The 21,785-nt window shown below is 37.4% G+C and overlaps 1 protein-coding gene, 1 long non-coding RNA gene and 1 other non-coding gene across 3 annotated transcripts in view; 2 read left to right on the top strand and 1 right to left on the bottom strand.

The window, feature by feature from the left end:
* Window positions 1–21,785, top strand: part of LOC106667241 — an 86,438-nt gene that overhangs the window by 39,114 nt on the left and 25,539 nt on the right. The gene's annotated exons all lie outside the window — the stretch shown is intronic.
* Window positions 1–21,785, bottom strand: part of LOC106667240 (glutaredoxin domain-containing cysteine-rich protein CG31559-like) — a 109,170-nt gene that overhangs the window by 68,245 nt on the left and 19,140 nt on the right. The window contains exon 2 of the mRNA XM_014395080.2: window positions 8,801–9,557. Coding sequence (XP_014250566.1) covers window positions 8,801–9,400 — 600 coding nt within the window. The 5' untranslated portion in view covers window positions 9,401–9,557. The remainder of the gene's footprint in view (window positions 1–8,800; window positions 9,558–21,785) is intronic.
* Window positions 10,151–10,224, top strand: Trnan-guu. The gene has a single exon. It is a non-coding gene; the product is annotated as a tRNA-Asn (tRNA).

The raw sequence follows: 21,785 nt of genomic DNA, 5'->3' as shown, positions 1-21,785 counted from the left end.
ATATATATATATATATATATATCCAAACCCTCTTGTCTAGATAGTGATAATAGATAATATTTTGGATTTTTTTTTTTTTTACTTCTGTCTGTCAAACCGACGAAAGGAAGAGGCTGTCCGTCGTTGAGTCGATTATTTCGCAATACGACCCGAGATCTGACGACATCGGACCCTTTGTTCTTATTCTACACACTCGGTTTAATGATTCGCGCATTGTTCCCTTAAAATAATTATCAAATGCCATGTCCGATTGTCTTCAAAAATGGGATTACATCTGGGTAAGCACGAGGTAAAGGAAGGTGACACTTCCTCAATGGAGGTACAGACGATTATGTTACATTATGCTCTTTTTTAACGAGTAAGCCTATATTTTATTATCTTAAAAAAAGATTATGACTTCATATTAATTTTTTTCAAATTGTACAAAATTAAATACTCTAGAGTGATGGAAAAAATCCTATTCATCAATGAGAAGATAGTGGCCCTTAACTGTACAGATGGCCGTGATTCTGGAGAAGACCAGGAGAACGAGTCATTGCTGCACGTGGAAACAATGACATTTGGAATAGACTCTATCGTATTCTGGGGAGGCATTTCTTAGGAGGAACGTTTTGAATACCAATCCAAGGACTTAAATGCCTTGAAAATTGAGATGGTTTTGCAAGATCATGTAGCGCATTTATCCCTTTCTTAAACATGAATTAACTGTTGTATTGCTGTGAAATAGTTTGGATAAAGGTACAGTTGTGCACATGGAAAGAGTGACATTTGGAAGAGTCTGTCATATATAGGGGGGTGGCACATCTTTGGAGGCACGTACGGAGTGCTAATTCAGAGGCACGGGCTAAAACGCCTTAAAAGTGGTTATGATCCTAAAATTCATGTAGTGCATTTATCCCTGGCATAAAGATGGATTAACTGTCCAATTGCTATGCAATAGTTTGGCTAAAGCTACAGTTATGCACATGAAAACTTTGAAAACATCTTTGGAGGAATCTGTTATATACATATCTTGGAAGGCACGTACGGAGTGCTAATCCAGGGGCTTCCTTAAAAGTGGAGATGATCCGACAAAATCATGTAGTGCATTTATGCATTTCTTAAGCATGCACACCCCATCAAAACGTGGCAAGGCGTCGGGGAGCATCGGGTAGCGTCGCATGGCGTAGCATCGGGTAAGTGTGTTTCTGGCTTTAGGCTCTCCTTAACAGTTGAGATGTATGTGAAATAATTTGGAGAAAGACACATTGATGGAAACAGTTACATTTGGAGGAGTACAGTTACGTTCTGGGGTGGCATTTCTTGAAAGGCACGTACCGAGAACCAATCGATAGCTTTGAATGCCTTAAGATGTGTAAGCATGTTCCTAAAACATCATATAGTTCTTTTTATTCATCACTTATCCTCTGAAACATTGCTTATCACTGAGTGGCCAAGAAGAAGTTTGGACCTTAAGCTAAGCAAAATATAGTTCAGTCCATTCAATCCTTACAATGCTTAGGACGGCTGTATTGGTGGTGTAGGACAACACAGTACTTCGTAAAATTTTGAATTGTCATCTCATTTCAGGAGTCGTCCCATTACGGGACGTCGACCTTGGTCCGCCCATGTTTGCTTTTCCTCAGCCACTGGCCGCGTATAGGCGTTGGATAAACGTTTTAACAATTGTTTGTTCCACCTCCGCAATCGTTGATAAAGAGATGGAGAGGAACGCAACTGATTTACATAGGAGAATTCCTTCCAAGGACGCTGTTACTTAACCCGCTCTTAAAACAGACGTTAAGAAAGCAACTGGGCTCAACAGGCCATGACAATTCCAACTACGCCTATTACAACGGTATCGTTTTCGTCGTTTAATCGCTTAGCTGATCGTACGCTAAGCGAGGCGGCCTATTTCAGGTCGGTCCGAGATGGTCAAAAGAGTATATATTTTATGGGTGCAATAAAATACAGTAGAGCGGGATGTTGTTGTGCCAGTGATTGGGGTCGAGAAGCGGCCTTGCTTGTGCCCAATTGCTTTGTACCGTTATAAGCCCTACTACCTCCTTCTTCCTATCATTATACATGTAAACCGAATTGACACCGGCGCCCTTTATCGTAAGCCAGTCGGAGAAAGCGACGATTCGGTTTGACGTCCGAATCGAGCGACAACACCGCGGCTTAGCACATTTAGCACTATTTCCACTTTCTCCAGGATTGTTGTATTAATTGGCGGTGAAGGGTGGAATACGCGTCATAATGGGCCGCGGAAGCGAATAACGATACCACAAGAATCGACATGTCTTGGCTGAAGCGGCCGGCTAAAAAGTTCCAAATCTACCGTGTTAACTCTCGGGCCGGGTTAGGCAACATGTGAAAGTCTGTTGCGACACTTCTCGCGCGGTTTACCACCATTCATCCCGACCGAATCTTTCTACGGGCAAATAGTCGAAGGCATTGGGCCCTCGTGGACGGCGAAATAAGACTCCTTCAGAGCTCGAGAACTTTCGCGTGTAGTTACCAAAGTCCATCTGATCCGACCTCTTATCACACTTCCCCCACAACTCTTTTCATTTTTGTACCATTTATGAACCACCATGGTCAAAACTGTCCGAAATAAGATCCCATATATACAGTTACGGCGGTCCAATACTTGAAATGCATGCTAGCATGCATACCATTCAATCGAGAAAAGTGGTTGAGTACTTAATATTACGATCTAATTGAGGGTCGATGGGGTACTCAATATTCCACCATCGGCCCTATCGCACTTCAGGCTAAAAAGCTTTCGTCGTCAAATCAACACTTTTTAATTTAAGATTAACCCATTTTCGTTTAAAATTAAACCTTTTTAATTTCAACGGAACCATTTTTAGTTTAATATTAACTGCCTTTAACTTAAATTAACACTTTTTAATTTCAATTTAGCCTATTTTAATGTCAAATTAATTCTTTCTTAAAAACATAAAACATAAGGATATGGTACAAAATGTAAAGCACGATAATTAGTTAAATTAACCCCTTTTCCCGTCAAATTAACCCTTCCTTTAGGGAGATATTATAAAATAAAATTCCTGTATATTTGCGCATTTTTTAACATAAAATAACTGAGCTCTTAGAAGAGTATATGAAAAATTCATTAAAATTACAATTTATATAAAATTAAATATAAACTTAAAGGATTCGTCTTTAAATTTGAGAATTTTTTTAAGAATATGAAATAGGTTATTTTCTAAAATTTCATTTGGATTAATTACTTACTTAAAATAAAATTCCTGCATTTGAATAAAAATAAATAAAATAAAATAATTAAAAAGGCCACATGAAAATAAATTACAATTAAATTTAAAATAATATGCGTTTTTAATTTAATATATTTCTAAATATAAAATAATTGGAATTTTAAAAAGAACAATTGTTCAAATTTTTCGAACTAAAGAAAAAAAATCCCTTATTTTTTATATTTTATTTTCTTTAATTTTTAGTTTTAATTAATTTTTATTCGGTATTCGAGGTTAATAATTTTCTTTTCAAATGAAGGCATTTAGCTTACATGATTTCATTTCATTTCAGTTTTTTAATGCTTTAAAAGAAAGGGCTAATTTGAAATTAAAATGAGTTGATTCGAAGTTTAAAATAGTTTATTTGAAATTTAAAAAGTGACAATTTAACTGTAAAAACGTATAAGATAGAAAAATAAGGTCGAAATGAGCAAAAACTTTTCTAAGGTCTCATTTTATACGTTGGGGGAAGGTGATGGTAAAACAAAATGAAACAAATGGGAAATATCCTATTTTTCTCCAGTCAGAAAACCCCAGAATACAAACTTCTGAGGGGAAAAAGAAATTAATCAAAATTTTGATTTGTAAAGTGAATTAAAGAATTAAATAAATCGACAAATGAATACTTTTTTTTGTAAATATAAAATAATAGTGCCCGTAAAAGTAACAATTTCTTACAGTTTTAAATGAAAAGAAGAACTTTTTTATATTTTAATTCATCTAATTTTTAAATTTTAATTGTTATAATTAAAATTGTGTAATTGAAAATTTTAATTAATTTTCATATAGTTTTTAGAGCACTATTGTTTTATCTATTAAAAAGAAATTTGCAATATAAAGAAATATTCCTTTACATGCTTACATGTATTCATACCATTTTCTAAGTTTTTTACTGCTTCAAATAAAGGTTTTTTTTAAAGTAAAAAATGGTTAATTTAGAGTTAGAAAATTGTTAATTTCATGGGAAAAAGCTTTAAATATATTCAGTCACAATAAACACGGACATAATCATCAGTAATGTAAGAAAATAAAACAGCCCCTCGCTGCAAATTGTAATATCGGGTGGCATACCTACATGCTCTCTATATGGAGCCAAGGAATAACACCCAACAATTGAGACGGACGATGACCAACTATCTCGCTCTTGATACATTGGAGCTTCTCTGCCTTTTTTTATTTTATTTTTTTAATCAAGCTTTTTTATTGCATTTTAGCTTTAGCCGCTTCGTCCGCCAAATTATGCACCCGAGATGGAGAGGGCCGAAAGAGGACCCGTATCAACTAATGAGTTCGCGGTACAGGAAGCGCGCTTTGAACGAGTTAACACGTTGCTGAGTAATTAACCACATGCATAATGTATGTTGAACATTTTAACGCTTCAGAACAATAAACCAGTTTTCTTTTTGTGAAAATGCTTTATGGTAGAAAGATCCCCCAAGGCAAGTCAGGCACAACACCGATTACTTTAGGGTATCGAAAGGATCGCGGTTACGTACTCGGGCTGTTCACGGTTCGTTCTAAACACCTTATTGAATGCGAAAAAGGGTATTTTTTTTATTTTTCGGCCAACTTTCTATTTATAGATCGGCGCATTGTGTCCTTTCGCACTTTCATAACACGGGGTATTGTTCTCTTCCATGGATTTTCTGTATAGTTTTACAAAGCCTGTGGTGAAATCATGTCCCAAATTGTTGTCTTACAAATCCGCCCGGGTCATTATTTTACAGCGTTCTTCTGGTAAAAAAAAACACCGAACGGGTCAACGACGGATTAGAGAAAAAACACCTATCAGCCAGGATTAAATTAATTCGATCCCAGGTCATGACACATCAGCCAGTACCGCAAAAGAAGTTTACAAAATAAAAGACAAATTTATAGTCCTGAATTTTATTTGACCATTCCACTGCGAAACACTAATTGTGTAACGGAGTAACCCAATTTATCAAAACCAGTATTACTGGTGAACCAGGCCCCATTTTCTACGGTCAACCTTATGTAAAACGAGGAGTGGGCCCCGAAACACCATTTCCGCGATATGTACGTCAACTATTCTGGGGGATATTCTGGAAAGAAATGAGTGTAACAATGGTAGTCAGGGGCATTCAGGTGTCATTCCCATCGAGTTTGGGTGATGTAATTTTTCTTTTCTTCTATAGTGTTACAGTGTTACGCACTTGTTTGTCCGTCGCCCCCGCGGCGACATTATCAAAATAACACTTTTAACAGGTCGTTTAGAAGAATCTATTCCAAACAAACAGGAAAAACAGAAAAATACATATATGTTTTCAAAAATATTTTTCACCATAAAACCGTTTTTTATATAAAGATATTCTTTGTCCTTATCTGAATGTGCATTGGGATACATTACAAGTACCGACTGAAATTTAATTTCTGTGCATCTGTGCACTTTATTTTTGGAGCTGGATTTTTTTTAACTATAGCACCGAAATATTAAAATTACAGACGTGCACAAATCGAACTTCATATGTGTAGTTTAGATCTGTATACCTTGACGCTAATAAATACACTCAATCTTGCAGTACGACACTAAAGGAATCCAACTATTCACAGAGGGATTGTGAGATTTCCTCATGGAGTCTGCAGGGCTGTGCGAACCATGGCCTCAGTTTTGGTCATACTACAGTCTGGTCAATGACACACCAAAATAGAAAGGTTATTGCTACGTCAGAAAGAATGATCGACATGACTAACAAGTTCATCGACCTCGAAGAAACTGCACAGTGCCTTTGTGAATTGCTGGATGCCTTTTGGGTTACATGTATAGCAAGATTGAGTGTAGTTATTAGCGTGAGCTCTGTATCGAGTCGATTGGTTAGTTGGATAGCGTACAGATGGAGGAATGTCGAGTAAATCGCTTACAGATAGTTTCAGATCATTTCGGACTGTCTTTTCTATTTATTTTTTTATTATTGATCAGTGTAAGGTTTGTTCTATGATAGACCAAAACAGCGAGGTCATTAATCATTGGCAGGCCAAAATGATCGGACACGACCAAACTACAGGTTGATCAGCCTTGAGGAAATCTCACAATCGTTCTGTATATAGTTTGATGCTCTTTGTGTTAAATTTATTTCGAGTTTGAGTGTATTTATTAGCGTGAATGTGGTGGGATGTCGGGTAAAGTATCGAGTCTATTGGGCTAGTTGTGTAGCCTGCGGGTAGAAGTATATCGAGCAAATCTCCTAACTAGAGTAAATGGCGTGGAAAGAAACACTTTATAAATAAAAAGTGTATTTATTGGCGTGAATGTGTGGAATGTTATTATCAAGGACAACATGATCGGAAACAAACGGATGATAGTGGACAAGACCTTCAGGTCGGACGCCTTTTCAGTAAAATTGCTTGCCAGATTGAGTGTATTTATGAGCTCGAATGCCCTTGAGGGACGTCGTCTCACAGGAGTGAATGGTATAAAGTGAAACTATTTTACAATGAGAAAGACTGTGAATTATATGAGATGAGAGATAAAACGACCTAGCAGGCTGACGATAACCATGGAGACTAACTTTAGTAGCAGGGCCGACAAGACCATAAGTTAATTTTTTCATGTAAAAATAAGTCCGCTTTCTTGTTCAACCATGTGGAAGATAAATGAGCAAAAATGACCAGACAACTGACTAATAGACAACAGGACCCTCTTTCTATAGTTGGATGCCTTTTGTTACTTACTACGAGATTAAATGTATTAATTAGCGTGAATGAATAGACTGGGAGATAAAACGTTCGGAAACTACCAGACAACTGAACGATAGAACACAAGTCCCTCCGGTTAAATAGCTTTTGTGTTAATTTCTTGCCCGATTAAGTGTATTTATTAGCGTGAATGTGTAGCTTGAGAGGGCCCATGAAGCAATGTTATTAGAAAGGGCAAAATGTTCGGAACCGACCAGACAACTGACCGATAGACCACAAGACCCTCCTATTAGATAGGTTTTGGGTTAAATTTCTTGCCATATTGAATGGATTTATTAGCGCGAATGCCTTTGAAAGACATCGCCTCACAGGAGAGGGTGGTATCAAAGGAAACAATTTATTTAACAATGAGAGAAAGTGTGAACTGTAGGAGTTGAGAGTTGAAATTAGGCTGGCAGTAATCAATTGGTAGGCAGAGGTGACAAGAACATAAACTTACTTTTAATTTTATAAAGGTAAGCCTGCTTTCTGTTCTATCAAACTATATTCTAAAATGATAGGAAACGACCAGACTGACTAGTGGACGACAGGACCCCTCTTACTATAGTTGGATACCTTGGCATTGAGTGTATTTATAAGCGTGAATGTGCGGGCCGATGATGGAATATGATTAGCAATGTGAAAATAATCAGAAACGACGAGACAACTGACTGACAGACCACAATCCCTTAGGTTGGATGCGTATTGTGTTAAATTTATTGCAAAGTTGAGTATATTTCTTAGGGTGAAGACAGCACTATAGGAGTAAATGGTTAAAAAACAATAAAACAGTGTATTTAATAACAAATGTATTTATTAGCGTGATGTGTAGTTTGAGAGGACCGATGACGGAAATATTATTAGCAAGAGTAACATAATCAGAAAGGACCAGACAACTGACTGAAGAACAGAAGACCCTCTGGTTGGATCCCTATGGTGTTAACTTAATTGCCAGGTTGAGTGTATTTATTAGTGAGAATGCGGCGGGATGTCTAGTAAGTCGATTCGATTGGATTAGTTGTACAGCCTGCGGATAGAGGAATATCGAGCAAATCTCCTCACTATACCTCATCACAATGGTATGGAATGAAACCGTTTATTGATCAACGAGTTTATTTATTAGCGTGAAAGTGTAGTATGAGATGACCAATGAAGGAATGTATTTGCAAGGCCAAAATAATTGCATACGAACAGACAACTAACTGATAAACCACACGACCCTCAGGTGGGATGCCTTTTGTGTTAAATTTATTTATTGAGTGTATTTATTAGCGCGAATACTCTTGAAGGACCTCCTCTAACAGTGAATAGTATGAGGGGAGACAATTTATTTAATAATGGAATAATGTGTGAATTGCTTTCTCATCTGAATTGACCTTCCAGGCTGACACCTGCCATACAGGAGAATAAGACGCCTGGGCTTACGATTTTCAAGGGTTGTCGATGTTGATGATTCAAGAGTTGTTGATCGAATACTTCATAAATACATTTGTCACATTTTTTTTTGTGTAAATGTCGACACTACTGTAAAGACCGTTCAAATCTCGCAATCGAATTTTACGGCCTTGGAAGTGCCAACAAGCGTTAAACGTTACAGTTGTTCATTGTGTTTTAACATCGTTAAGTGATGACAGTTTTTTTGATGTGCCATTGAAACTATTTATGATTTTCCATCCTGGCACGACCATTGAAATAGTAATTGTTGATTATGTATGACATTTTGCATTTGAAACGACTGTTCGACGAGGTGTATAAGTTATATCGAATCAATGTTTCGAGAATAAGAAAAAAAATATAAAAAGATAGAAATTCAAGCATTTGTTAAAATATATATAAAATGCACCTACTTTGTTATTATCCAATTGTAGAAAAGTGGCAATGCTGGCACGAACTCTATTCTTGACACCTCTGATGGTGCCCCTGGAGCTTTTGATGGTACCCGATTCACCGTGGAGTCCGTGGTGTCGGCCGGTGAAGCCGTCGTCCTTCAATGAAGGCGAGTGCTTCTCGAAGTCGTTTTCGTTTAAATGGAACGGCAAGAAGCCTGGAGGAGAACGACGGTCCGTGTCGCTCAGGGAGTCGGAACTGATGTCGTCGTCGTCGTCGTCGGAATGTATGATGGTCCTATGACGGTGGTTGGGCGGTGGAGTGGTGCCGTCCAAGTCGCTGCACGTGCCACTATCGGCAGCTTCGCTCGCCGGCGACTCGCCCTTCAGCTGGCACAGGCATTCCTCGCCTTTGTACAGCATGTTGTTGTTGTCCTCGTCCGATCCGGACCGGATGGTGATCCTGACCGAGCACGAGTCGCCGACTACGTTGCTCTCCTCCAGCTTGATACGGACTACATGCTTGCCCGTCTCCCCGTTTCCGCTCGGACCCTTCCCGACTGACAGAGAACCAGTTTTGCTGCTTTTTATCAGAACGGTCGTCGGTTTAACACTCATCATTTTTTTTTTTTTTTATTCCAATTGCAAACACATAATAGTCTTAATCTAAATTTAACTCATATTACAACTTCTTTTTGTTGCATTCTTAGCTTATTTAACTATCACTTCACTTCCCGCCCATTCTCGATGGTTCAAACTGGACGTCGTTTGAAAGAATCTGTAAAACAGAACAGTGTCATTAAGTAAACAAAATTTTGCTTTTATTCTGATAAAGGGAAGGAAATTTTTAAAAAAGAGTAGATTTTTTACTGAAAAACTATAAGTTTTTCTACACATTTTGGTATCATAATTTTGTAATTCCGATAAGCAGATGTATTGTATTTTCATTTTTAAAATGCGCAAATTCTAGACTTTGAATTTGCTGCTCATGCCGACCAACGACCGGGGTCGAGATCACACCGTTTCCCAGCTCAAAAATCAGAAGAAAATCGGGGTATTCACGATGTTTATAAGATGTTAACCGGTGTTAGCTCGAATAGAGAAATGTCCAGTAAGATCGTGAATGCCCTCTTCTTTTTTTAGCATGTTAAATGTTAATTTTTCCGCAATGCTCCAGCAGAACAAAAAATAGTGCTATAACAGTCCTTGAAAGCTTGTTGTTGTTTGTTTTGGTTTTCTTTTGTGTTAAATTGTAAGATGCCAGAAGTTAATAAAAAAAGAAAATTATTTGAATATATACACAATATTTGAAAATATGGCAAAAAGAGGGAAAATTAGAGAGAATGTAGGTTGAGATGAGGAGTTGGTATAGTCACGATAGCTCAAGTGGTTAGAGCAGCGGCTTGTTGAGCCGAAGGTCGTGGGTTCGAATCCAACTCGTTTCACCAAAAACAAGTCAAAATAGTGAGAAAAAAACTTTGGGGTTAAGTCTCAAACAATCACGTTTTCCCCTAAGCTGTGTGTTTCGATGTTTTTACTTTTTCTAAAGCAGGGGAAAAAATAAGAACTTTTTTCCAAACCGTTGTAACTTAATTAATTAATTTGTTTCGGACAAAATAATTTTTCTTCTGTATAGATGGTGTAATTATGTTAGGAAACAACCACAAAAACTTGGTTTTGCTAGCTTTTAGGTTTTTGGGGAACCGGTTTTTCGGTGTTTGAATGGAATTCAATTCGAATTCCTCTCGTGACTCTAGCTTTTTCATCTCAACCAAGACTTTACATCAAGTATAAATAATTTAAATAATTAATAGGTAAATTATGACATTAAATATATAAGGTTGCAATAACGTTGTATTTGGATATTATCCAAAAAAGTAATGCATTTTTGACTGGAACAAAGCAAAACAAAAAAACGCCTCAGGCAAATCCGCCAAAAAAGGTCGATCTTTTGTTTTACATAAAAATTCATATTTAAGTGCTTTAAAAAATCATTCTTAACAGAAAGCGTCTTTTCGTTTTTCTATCTTTTTCTACACCTAATCTCATTTAATGACATTTATATACTACTTTATTATACTATCTTAAAACGAATCCAATTTTTTAAAAACAATTTTTTTTGCCTACTACAACGTACACAATATTCATATATTGAAATACATAATTTGGGATCGCACGACGTAGCAAAGTAGGTTAATTTTTTTTAAACCAAAAAACGAAGTTGATATTTGCTTCTATCACCCTGAAAAAGCCCAGAATACAAATTTTTGTGAAAGACAAAAAAATTTTGTCAATTTTTCTCTTATTTTTTCAGCCTTCTCCAGATGATTATTTTTTCCAAAATCACAGAAATGATTATAACTTTAATCGGTCTCAACCGATCCCCCGGAAGATTAACAGTCATTTAGAACATTATAAACTACACGTAATAGCATAAACTTTCTCTCAGTAAATAAATTAGAACTGGAAAAATAAAATAAAACGTTTCAACAGTTGTGTTTTCCCATCCTTGTTTGCTCACTTATAATAACATAAATCATAAAATTGTCAAAGCCTGAAAGCAGGGAAATTATGCTTTCCAACGGTTGTAATAACCCATTTATTTTTAGTGGTCTAATTGGCCAAATTACTTCTTTCAATTAATTATTCCTTTTATGTAAGGTCTTGGTTAAAGGTCTTGGGTTCGAATCCCGCTCGCGACACTAACTTTTTCATCTCAATATATCTCGTGCACTTTCAACACGACAGACAAGAATGACACATCTACACGGAAAACAAACACTTTGAGCCCTGAAGATGATCTCAATAAAGATCGAAACGTTGGCACGATAAGAAAACATTTTTCTAAAACCTACAACACACCAGACCGCATCTCACGATCTCCGAATAAATATTAAGTGAATTATATAAAGTATTCTTCTTCTTTACTTTTGCTGAGACTTCTGGGGTGATGAGCTTTCATTTCGGTCCGAACATTCCGATCTCCCAATCACTATTTCGATGGCACGATTGACGAAATAACATCGGATAACACAGTCCAACGCACTGAAGATGATGTGAATAAATTGGCCAGGTTTTTCGCGGTGACGGTCATCAATAGAGATGATCCATGCACGATAATATTAATGTTCTCAACAGCCTCTTCTGACAGGCAATAGCTTCAAATAAATGGACTCGGGCTAGCTATGATTGGAAATTCTTCGGCCACACCTGACATCATCGATGAAGTAATAGCGAAGGTATAAAAAAAAATCGTCAGGACGATGAATTCCACCTATTTGATAATTCATGACCGAAGCTCATACGGAGAATTGTGATAGACATCGAAGTAGGACGGAATACCACGGTAGAAATCCTTCGATCTCAGTGCGTACAAACAACATTGGTTGGTTCGGGTTGATAAACCCTTCTGTCCTTGGTATAAAGTAAGCCGGGCGGTTTTTAAAACAACGGGAGATATTTTCAGGATGGAAAGTCGTCGGACGAGAAACAACTTTGGTATTGACGTACGTTGAATGAATTTGAAATCACTTTCCGGTCCCGTTTCTCGGAAGAACGTACAACTATGATCCCAACTTCTTGTCGGTCATTGATTTTTCACCGAAAGGGTGAAAGCATCGACAAACTTGCATATTTCCAAAATATAATTAGCCGAGAGGATAGGCAGACCAAATTTCACAATTGACTTGAGATTTTTGTGTTTCGGTACAGGCAAGATAAAAGCTACCAAAATTATAAATCATAAAATGCATTATCCATGAACATCGTCAGTTTTTATGGTCTACATTGAGTATTAATAAGTCGTTTGTAAGAATTTTCGTAAGATTAAGTCACACTAAGAAGATAACACAATTTTTGTTGTAGCTCAGAAATCCAGGCTCCTTTGGTTTATAATCCAAAGAAAATTTCCTTATCGAATTGCGGAATCTCTTCATTACAGAAAACGCACAATAGCGAAGAAATTGACCTATTGAGAAAGACGTTATAATGCGGATTGGCCACGATCCATCAATTTTCGTGAACGAGCGTCATCGGATGGGTTTTCTTGAAAAATTCCCTCGTTCCGATCACGAGTCCGATCGTGCTGTATTTCTTTTTTAAAGCTTGAGAGTAGGCTAAATAAGTTAAACTTAAATCCTGTGGTTGGTGCTCCTTGCGTACAAATAGTGTTATTTCCTTCGACTCAATCTGTTTGAACAAGACAAATGGCTTTTATGTACGAGGTGCTTAACCTCCTAGGTGGTCTTGGGCGGATCGGACTGTTAGGACAGGACCGAGGCTGGCAGGACTACTGTATCTTCAGCAAAAGGGTGGAAGAGTTCGTGTTGAGGGAGGTCTGCCCCATATTGTTAAAAGTAACGGACCTAGGACGGTCCCTTGAGGAACATCGGTGAGGAACGACCAATACCATAGGATTTTAGGATGAGCTAGAAGTGGTATTTGATTCAGATTAAACTGGAAGGATTACTTTACCTTTGAGGGTTACGGACACATATTGGGATTTGTTTTCATTTTGATTTTCAATTTAAAGAACCATGGTTTTAAGGTAAGGTAATCTTTGATGGTCTAACTGCTAACATATGATCGAGGTTTGCAAGGATTGCTACGGTCTACGTAGGTAAGGGTGAGTGGTCTCCCCTATATTGTGAAAAGTAAGAGACCGAGGATGCTACCTTGAAGAACACCAGACAGGTTCGTTAGGTAACACAGTAGAAACCATCAAAAAATGTAGGGTTAGTTAAGGTGATCTTGGAGGGATCGAATTGGGAGGACATCATCAGGTTTGAAAGACTGCTGTCACGCCTGCAAACTTAAGGGAGTGTGAGGTTTGCCGAATATTGTGAAATATATCGGGATGGTTAGGGATGGTTAACGGACCTAGGAAGCTCCCTTGAGGAACGGCGGAGAGGTTCGTTAGGTAACATGGTAGAAACGATCAACAAATATAGGATTAGGTAAGGTGATCTTGGAGGGATCGAACTGCCAGGACAGAATGAGGTTTGAAAGACTGGCGTGACGCCTGCAAATGTAAGGGAGTGTGAGGTTTGCCGAACATTGTGAAATGTAACGGACCTAAGAAGCTCCCTTGAGGAACAGCGGAGAGATTCGTTGGTTTACAAAGAAGATCAAAGAACGGCCAGATAGGATTTTAGTTTTGGATAGTATATACTAGAAAGCAATTTGGTTTCAATCCAGAGTTTGCGATGAACCATGAATTTGGTGGATTGTTGAGAGGTAACTACAGAAGCCATATTGGTCGTCGGGAATAATGTTGAATGGCTAGAATTTCTTGTCGGCGTGATAAAAGTCAATCGAATACATTCGCCTGCATAGGTCGGAGGTTTGTTAGGCTTCTGGATCATAATGATGGAAAAGAATTTTGGTTAATCACCTCATAGACCCTTAACACAATAATTATCAACATGATATATGCTAGACATTGTGTTTAATACTAAACTTTTGTTGTATGATAAAATATAAAACATGATTACATCCTGAAGTCATTATACGCAACTGCTTTCCTGAAAAAAGGTCCAAACCGCTGGGTTTCAAAGACATTGATCGATTTTCTCTTGTCAACTTCTCAAAAACAAAACGCGCCAATTGATCAGGATATAACGAGAACTAGGATTTTTTTTTCGATACGGATCCCATTAGAATGGGAACTATTCAACGGATTAAAAGCTTTCACTGTGAACGAGGAAGTGAGCTCTATCGGAACAGTAAATTACCAGGATCGACATCAAACAAGGATTGAAACTGTTCCAGACTGAAGAACAAAACTAAAGTTTTACTCGCAAAAATTGCAAATAAATTTTTTTTATTGCAATTAAAACATCGTGTTACAGATCATCGTACTCTCCCTTTGACGTGGAAGAAAGCTGCACCGGAATATTGGTTGAACTGCTATTTAAGCTAATAGGCATACTTCCTCACACCTACTATCTATCTTCAAATTGAATATACTGATATTTCAGATTTTCCAGGGCCAAGGATCTCCCATCTTCTGAGTTATCACTGGTGTCCCCCACGGAAATATCCTAGGCCATATTGCCTTCTCAATTTACACCCATCAACCATCAGGTACATTTTCATTGATGATTACAAAGGTTTTCCCCCATCTGGCCATGCGAATTTTTGTTATTGTGAAAATAATGAGCAGTAAAAATATTGAATATCACCAGTTGACGTCGCAGCAATCGTGCGATTTATTTACTGGGACAATGAACTTGTTTTTAAAGTTCAAGGGCAACTCTTCCTCACAACTATTAACATCCCGAAAATCTGGTCATGACTCTCCTATATTCCCAGTTTACGCTAGTGTCCCCCAACGCAGTATTCTAAGTTATATCCTCTTCTCAATTTACACCCATCCGTACATTTCCTTTCTTTGGGAACGGTAAAAAGTCCTTCCCAACACCAACTATCATCCTGAAATTTTCGAACTGATATTTTCAGTCTGCCAGGGCCATGCCTCTCCCATCTTTCCAGTTAGCGCTGGTGACTTCCAAGGTGGTAGTCTAGGTCGTAACCTCTTCTCACTTTACACCCGTCATATATTCCATTTATCAGTAGCAACTTCATTTCTTGATGATACAGCTATCCTTTCCCACCATTGGCCACGCATTTTTTGGTGAAGTGTAAAACGTGAGAAGTAAAAATACTTTAGTATGGCACGATGAACTGCTTTTTAAGCTCAAGGGCATCCCTTCCTCACAACTACTAACATCCTGAAAATCTGGCCATGGCTCTCCCATATTTCCAGTTTACGCTAGTGTCCCTAACGCAGTATTCTAAGTTTTATCCTCTTCTCAATTTACACCCATCCGTACATTTCCTTTTTTTGGGAGTGGTAAAAAATGGAAGATAAACACGATTAGAACAAATTTTTAACCTTTACACTTCGATAATACTATTGTACCTTCTTTCTACATGAACCTCTTCTTCCCTACCATACTTGGTTTATTCCTGGACAAAAGACTGAAATGGAACTCCACGCCAGACTAACCACATTGGAACTAAAACGACGATACTACTATTTGTGACTAAAAATCGACTCATTATACCTACAATAAAGCAATGTGAACTTACGAACTAAATCTTTGGGATTCAACTAAAACGCTCCAATATCCGTAGAATCCTGGCCGAACAATCAAAAATGCTCGGAAAAATAGTGGATTTCCAAATTATCCAAGCTGACTGTCCACATCGATCTCAAAATGTGATGACCTGGCAAGAACCAGATAAATTAAATTGCACATCACCCATTCCAAGCCCAACTTGCATCCTACTCGTCCAAATAACCCTACGGCATGATTCAAAAGGTTATTAACAGACGACGAAATCCTGTTTTACTTGTTTATTTACTTAGCATTATTTTTAATCAATGAGGTCTAGTTTTTATAAAATAATAATGCAGGTCAAGTTAAAAACGAGAGGCCGAGAAGGAAGAGCGACGAAGAAGGGTTTTAAAAAAGTCGGACCGTCAGATTACCAGTGCTGGCTTAATTCTCTCAAAGCCCTTTCAACCTTGTCTCCATTGAACCGGATTTTCCATGGGGAAGAGAAAATCTCACCCGTCACTCTCTAAGTGCCAATTTCTCAAAATAAGATTAGATTTTCCCCCTCAGTGGTTTCATGATGCGAGAACCAAAAGGAAATAGTCGAATTAGGTTAGATAAATCCTGCTTTGTCTTTAACCCCAAATTTTCTTCTAGAAGGTCATTGACCTACAAGCTTTATCAAGAACCTTTGCCTAATCACCCCCAATATTCCTCAGAATGGAAAACGTTTGGTATATGACCTATCATCATCAAGAGCTTGAAGAAAAAGCGACAGTAGCGACGGCTAGCAAAAAATGGTCGAAAAGGCCAAATTAAATATTTCTCCGCTAAAAGGCAAATTTATTACAAGTTCCATGATCAATATCGAAGGAAAAAGAATCAAGCTAAGCGAAAATGTATGTTACCTAGGCCTAGTGTTGGGAGAAATGTTAAGCCTTACAAATCACGCCATCCAGATCAGAGAAATCGCGAGACCTTCTTGAAATTGAGCTCGATCACGTATTCGAAATGTGGGCTGAGTCAGGAGCAGTGTCCATTACTTGCAAAAGTGTGTATCTGCCCATTGCCATGGAGGATCATCCTGGGGATCCAAATCGCAAAGCAGGAGTGAAAGCATCCTCGAGCAGAGTCAAAGATAGCGCTCCTGAGGACGACAAAAGCTTATAAGACAGCTCGTACTCACGCCCTCCAAACCCTCGCTAAATCGACATTGTAGAATTGCAATCCGACTGCTAAAACATCGAAAGGTGCCATAGTAAAGTTGAATAAGACAAAGAGAGATTGGCTACGAGTTGCCCCTTGGAAGCAGGCTTTACTTTTTTGGATAGACTCGTGGAAAGAGCCAGGCAAGGCTAACACACGAATTTCTACTCAGTATTGAAGATCGACCCAGATCAGCGTGGTTTCAACCAGATATATGGATCAACAAAATAATGACGGGACCTGGAAATCTTAAAGGTCACCTCCACCATAAGCCAACAGTCCATTTGACCCGACTACACACACCGATGACACGTCCAACACAGACTGTTCAACTGTTAATTCGTTGAGAGTGCGAGCTTTAAAGCTCCTCTTCTACCACACTTAGTTAAAGAAAGGAGCACCTTTGAAGCCCCCAAGCCTGTTAGCCCAGGAAACGACCTACCAGTGTATTTAAGTTATTTGTATTTCAGCGCTACCCTGAACTTTTAATTCCGGGCTGGTTATTACTTGCATATATTTATTAGCAATTTATTGAAATATTTTACATATAGCTTTATTAGAAACTGTATTCAAAAGGATTACTCAGCAAGGAGGAAATTATATTAGACAAATTAATAATAACAAAATTATTTCCCTTATATATTACTTGAGCCTCCCCCTTTCAGGGTAAGGCCGAAGGATGCCATTAAGTACTGTAATAGCCCCTAAATTTGCATTCCAACTGCTTAAGTACGGCAGGGAGGTGGATGGGTAAAAAAGTATATTGTATAATATATAAAAAGCTTTGAACTCATTTCACGCCTGTGCATCATTACAAGTAAAAGACAGAAGGTTCCCGAAGATCCTTTTTCCTGTTTTATTTTATTTGGAAAACTTTTTTAGAACCTTTCCGCAATGGTCAAACAGTCGATTCCCTGTAGATAAGGTTGAATTAGTGTCACGATTGCCAAAGAGAAAACCGGTGTGCAACGTACAAAGCTTTGAATGAGAAGTATTGGTTACGGCAGTTTGTCGCTATGTTGTAAATCTTGCTTCAAACGCGAAGATTACTTTGATGAGGATGAGCGTTACAAACACACCGACACACCTTTTAAACGGCCTCGACAAAAATTATTATCCGTAAAATTTTCTAGCGGGCCGTAAATTAATGTTAGATTTATTGACGCTTTGGGGGGTGAAGAAATAACTCTTCAACGTCATGTATGTAGTTTACGACGATTATTAAGAGGTTTTCAGACTTTAAAATGGATGGTTTTGTAGAATGGCTACAGTATACTTGAGTGACCTTTTTCTCCATTTCGATTTACGGGTTCGATTCAGAAGGGTTGAACGGGTTAGGTTGAGGATTAAGTTAAATAGGGTTAGGAACGTATATGGGTGAAATTTGGGTTAAAGTTATCGTTAGGATTAGGGACGCGTTAGGTTATGCAGAGTTAAGGTTAGAATTTAGGTAAAGTTTCAGACGGGTTGGGTTAGGATTACGCTGAATAAAAAAAAATTAAAATTAGGGGTTAGTTTAGGCAATATAAAGTTAGAATTTTGGTTAGAATTTGTGTTAGGTTGAAGAATACGTTATGCTGAAATTTGGGTTAGGGTTAGAGACGAAAAGGTTAGGTTAGGTAGGGATAACGTTAAAATTATGGTTAGAATTTGTGTTAACTTTAGGAAAGTATTATGTTGAGTGTGGGTTAAAGTATCGTTAGGGGTAAGGACATTTAGGTTACATAGGGTTAAGATTAGAATTTAGGAAATGATTAGGTCAGGTTGGGTTAGGTTTAGAATTAGGCTGATTAAGGATTATAGGTACTTATTAAGTTAAAGTTAGAATTAGGGACGGACGAGTTAGATTAGGTGAGGTTAAGACTGGTATTATAGTTAGAATTAGGGTAAGGTTTAGGATTAGTTAGGTTCAGGAACGCGTCCGGTTGAAAGTTGGTTGTGCGTAAGGTTAGAGACGGACGGATTAGGTGAAATCAAGTTAAGGTTACAATTTGAGTAACAACGAGGCCAGGTTTATGGTTACGTTTAGGTTTAAGTTAGATTATTGTTAAGTTTAGGAACTTGTTAGATTGAAATTTCGATTATGGTTAAGGTTAGGGACGGACAGGTTAGATTAAGTAGTGTTAGAATGGGGGTTTCAGTTAGGTCAGGTTTGGTTAGGTTTAGTGTTCGGTAAGATTAGGGTTAGGATTATGTTAGGTTGAAATAAGGGCAATGGTTACGGCCAGGTCAGGTTAGGTTACGTATAGTTAATCTTAAGATTAGGGTTAAGTTAAGGATAGGGTTGTGTTAGGGGATAATTTAACTTTTTCTTTGAAGCTAAGAACATGTGCAAGTGTGAAGGAGAAATTTTTAGGTTTTATGAACTTCTATATAAAAATTTATAAGATTGTGTAATAGGTAATTTCAGCGGTTTTTGATGTGATATCATCACCTTATCTTCTCAATTATTGGGACCAAAGTTTTGTAAACATCGTGCAACACGTTTGACCCGATGCCCCTCATGATAGACGCCTGTACCTATCAAAAATCAATTTCAATTGATTTTTCTCTTTCCTTTTTATTTCTGTTTTGTAACGAATAAAACATCAACATTTTAAAGATGTTTTCATGTTCAAATAAATGGTGCAAGATTTGAGCTTTTTAAGCAGATAAACTTATATAAAGACAACAGATATATAAATGGACTAGTTTTTCAAGAAATTTAGCAAAGTCTGGAAGGATGGATATTGAACGGAAGTCATTGGATTGCGTGATAATCCTCTCCTCACAATCAAGAGACTAATAAGTAGGTTGAGATTTCCTGTATTCTATAATGCTAGATTCTACTCAAACAAGATTTAAATAAACATTTTTACAAAAAAAAACTATCAATCCTGTTAATACGTAGGATTTAAAAGGAATCTGTGCTATCTTGTAGTTAAAAATCCAGCTATAACGGTAGGCAAGTTAATACGTACTTACATAGAACCGTTTATCACGCAAATTGGCCTTCTATTAAGAATTATCTAATTGCACCAATTTTTCTGAAATGCTGTCCCCCACGATTCGATATTGCATAACATTATGAGTTTTATAAAGAGATATGAAGCAAAAATCTGCAAGAATCTGAGATAGTCTGAATGTTTTCTCAAAAAATATGTTATAAGCTGTTCATATAGTCTACAACCAATTTTCGAAAAAATATTAAAAATGCTTCGTTTAAAATCAATTTGATGACCATCCATTTGTTTTTCGTAATTGCAGCACAACTGTCCAATAGTGGCATGGCGTGAGTCTGGCCAAAATTCTGCCCACGTTCCCCAAATGGTTTGTAGGCGACGATATGCCTAAATCAACGTCCACTAAGTCCATTATTGTTTGTATGTACTTATTCCAGCCTGTTTAAAATCAAACTGGGCTGGACAAAATTCTGCCTAAACTCACCAAATGGACTGAGGTGACCGTCTGTATCAAACAACGTCCGTTAAGTTTACTATTGTTTGTCACATACATATTCCAGCATTTTTCAAGGTCAATTTGGTCTGGACGAAATTTGGTCCAAACTCGGTAAATAGTTTGTACGCCATGGTATGTATCAATCAACATCCACTAAGTTCATTATTCTTGGTATAAACTTATTTCAACATGCTTAAAATAAAATTGGTCTGGATAAAATTCTGCCCAGACGCCAAAAGGATTGTAGACGACGGTCTGGATTTTTATACACCTTCCAAAATCAATTCTCCTTCTTACATACTTATTCCAGCATTTTTCAAGGTCAATTTTGTCTGGACGAAATTTTGACCAAACTCGCTAAATGGTTTGTAGGCGATGTTCTGTATCAATCAACGTCCACTAAGTCTATTATTTCAACATGATTAACGTCACGTTGGCCTGGACAAAATTCTATCCAAAATCACCAAATGGGTCTGCCTTGTTCTAACCCCATCAAAACTATTTATCTTCTTATATACTTGAACTTTGTGCACATTCGTTTAGTTTATCGAGTCCTTATCCCTGTAGATTGATGGAATATTTTCAAAGTTATCACTATTTTTACTCTTGTTGAAAAATTTCGCAGGCATAGATGGCGAAAAAATATAAAAATGAGAAAAATATAATTTTCGATGTTACCAACAATTTGTATTCAGTGGTGTTCTGCGATGGAAAAAACTAACAGCGACTCGGTTTCCCGCTAAAAAAAATTATGTTAACCTACTTTGGTTCACTAAAAATTGTGTTTGGCAGCTTGCCATAGCATAAGTATCGTTCCTTATTCGGACCTCAGACATTCAAATAATTTGCGATGAAGCGACGTAGCAAAGTAGGTTAAATATGGTTTTTAGCTAACCTCTAAACAAGCCAATCATATATTGTACAATAAAGTAAATATAGAAATTCATAAGACAAACCTTTTTTTAAATTATAGCTTAAACTAGTAACTAGGAACAAAAAATTATTAAACCTTAGCGTCATCTTTTTTTATTTTTTCAGCAATTTCCTTCGAGCAGGAATGGTACTTAAGCCGTACTAATAATCGTAGCTTTTAAATGAAATAACATTTTCCGTCAGAATTGGCCAAATTTCACATTTCTAAGTCTCGTCTCGCTGCCGTCATTATGGCAAACGGGTCATGTTTGGTTCGTGATATCCCAATTGGGCATATTCAAAGCACGCTTCCAATCACTCAACAAACTGGTTACAACAACGGCAAATTTGTGCCTACTCTGTGGAACACATAAAGCTAAGACATATAC

This window comes from Cimex lectularius, unplaced genomic scaffold, assembly GCF_000648675.2.
Source record: "Cimex lectularius strain Harlan isolate CLEC.00 unplaced genomic scaffold, Clec_2.1 scaffold27, whole genome shotgun sequence".
Taxonomy (NCBI): Eukaryota; Metazoa; Arthropoda; class Insecta; order Hemiptera; family Cimicidae; genus Cimex; species Cimex lectularius.
Note: the sequence above shows the minus strand (reverse complement) of the source record. Positions and strands in the feature narration are given on the sequence as shown.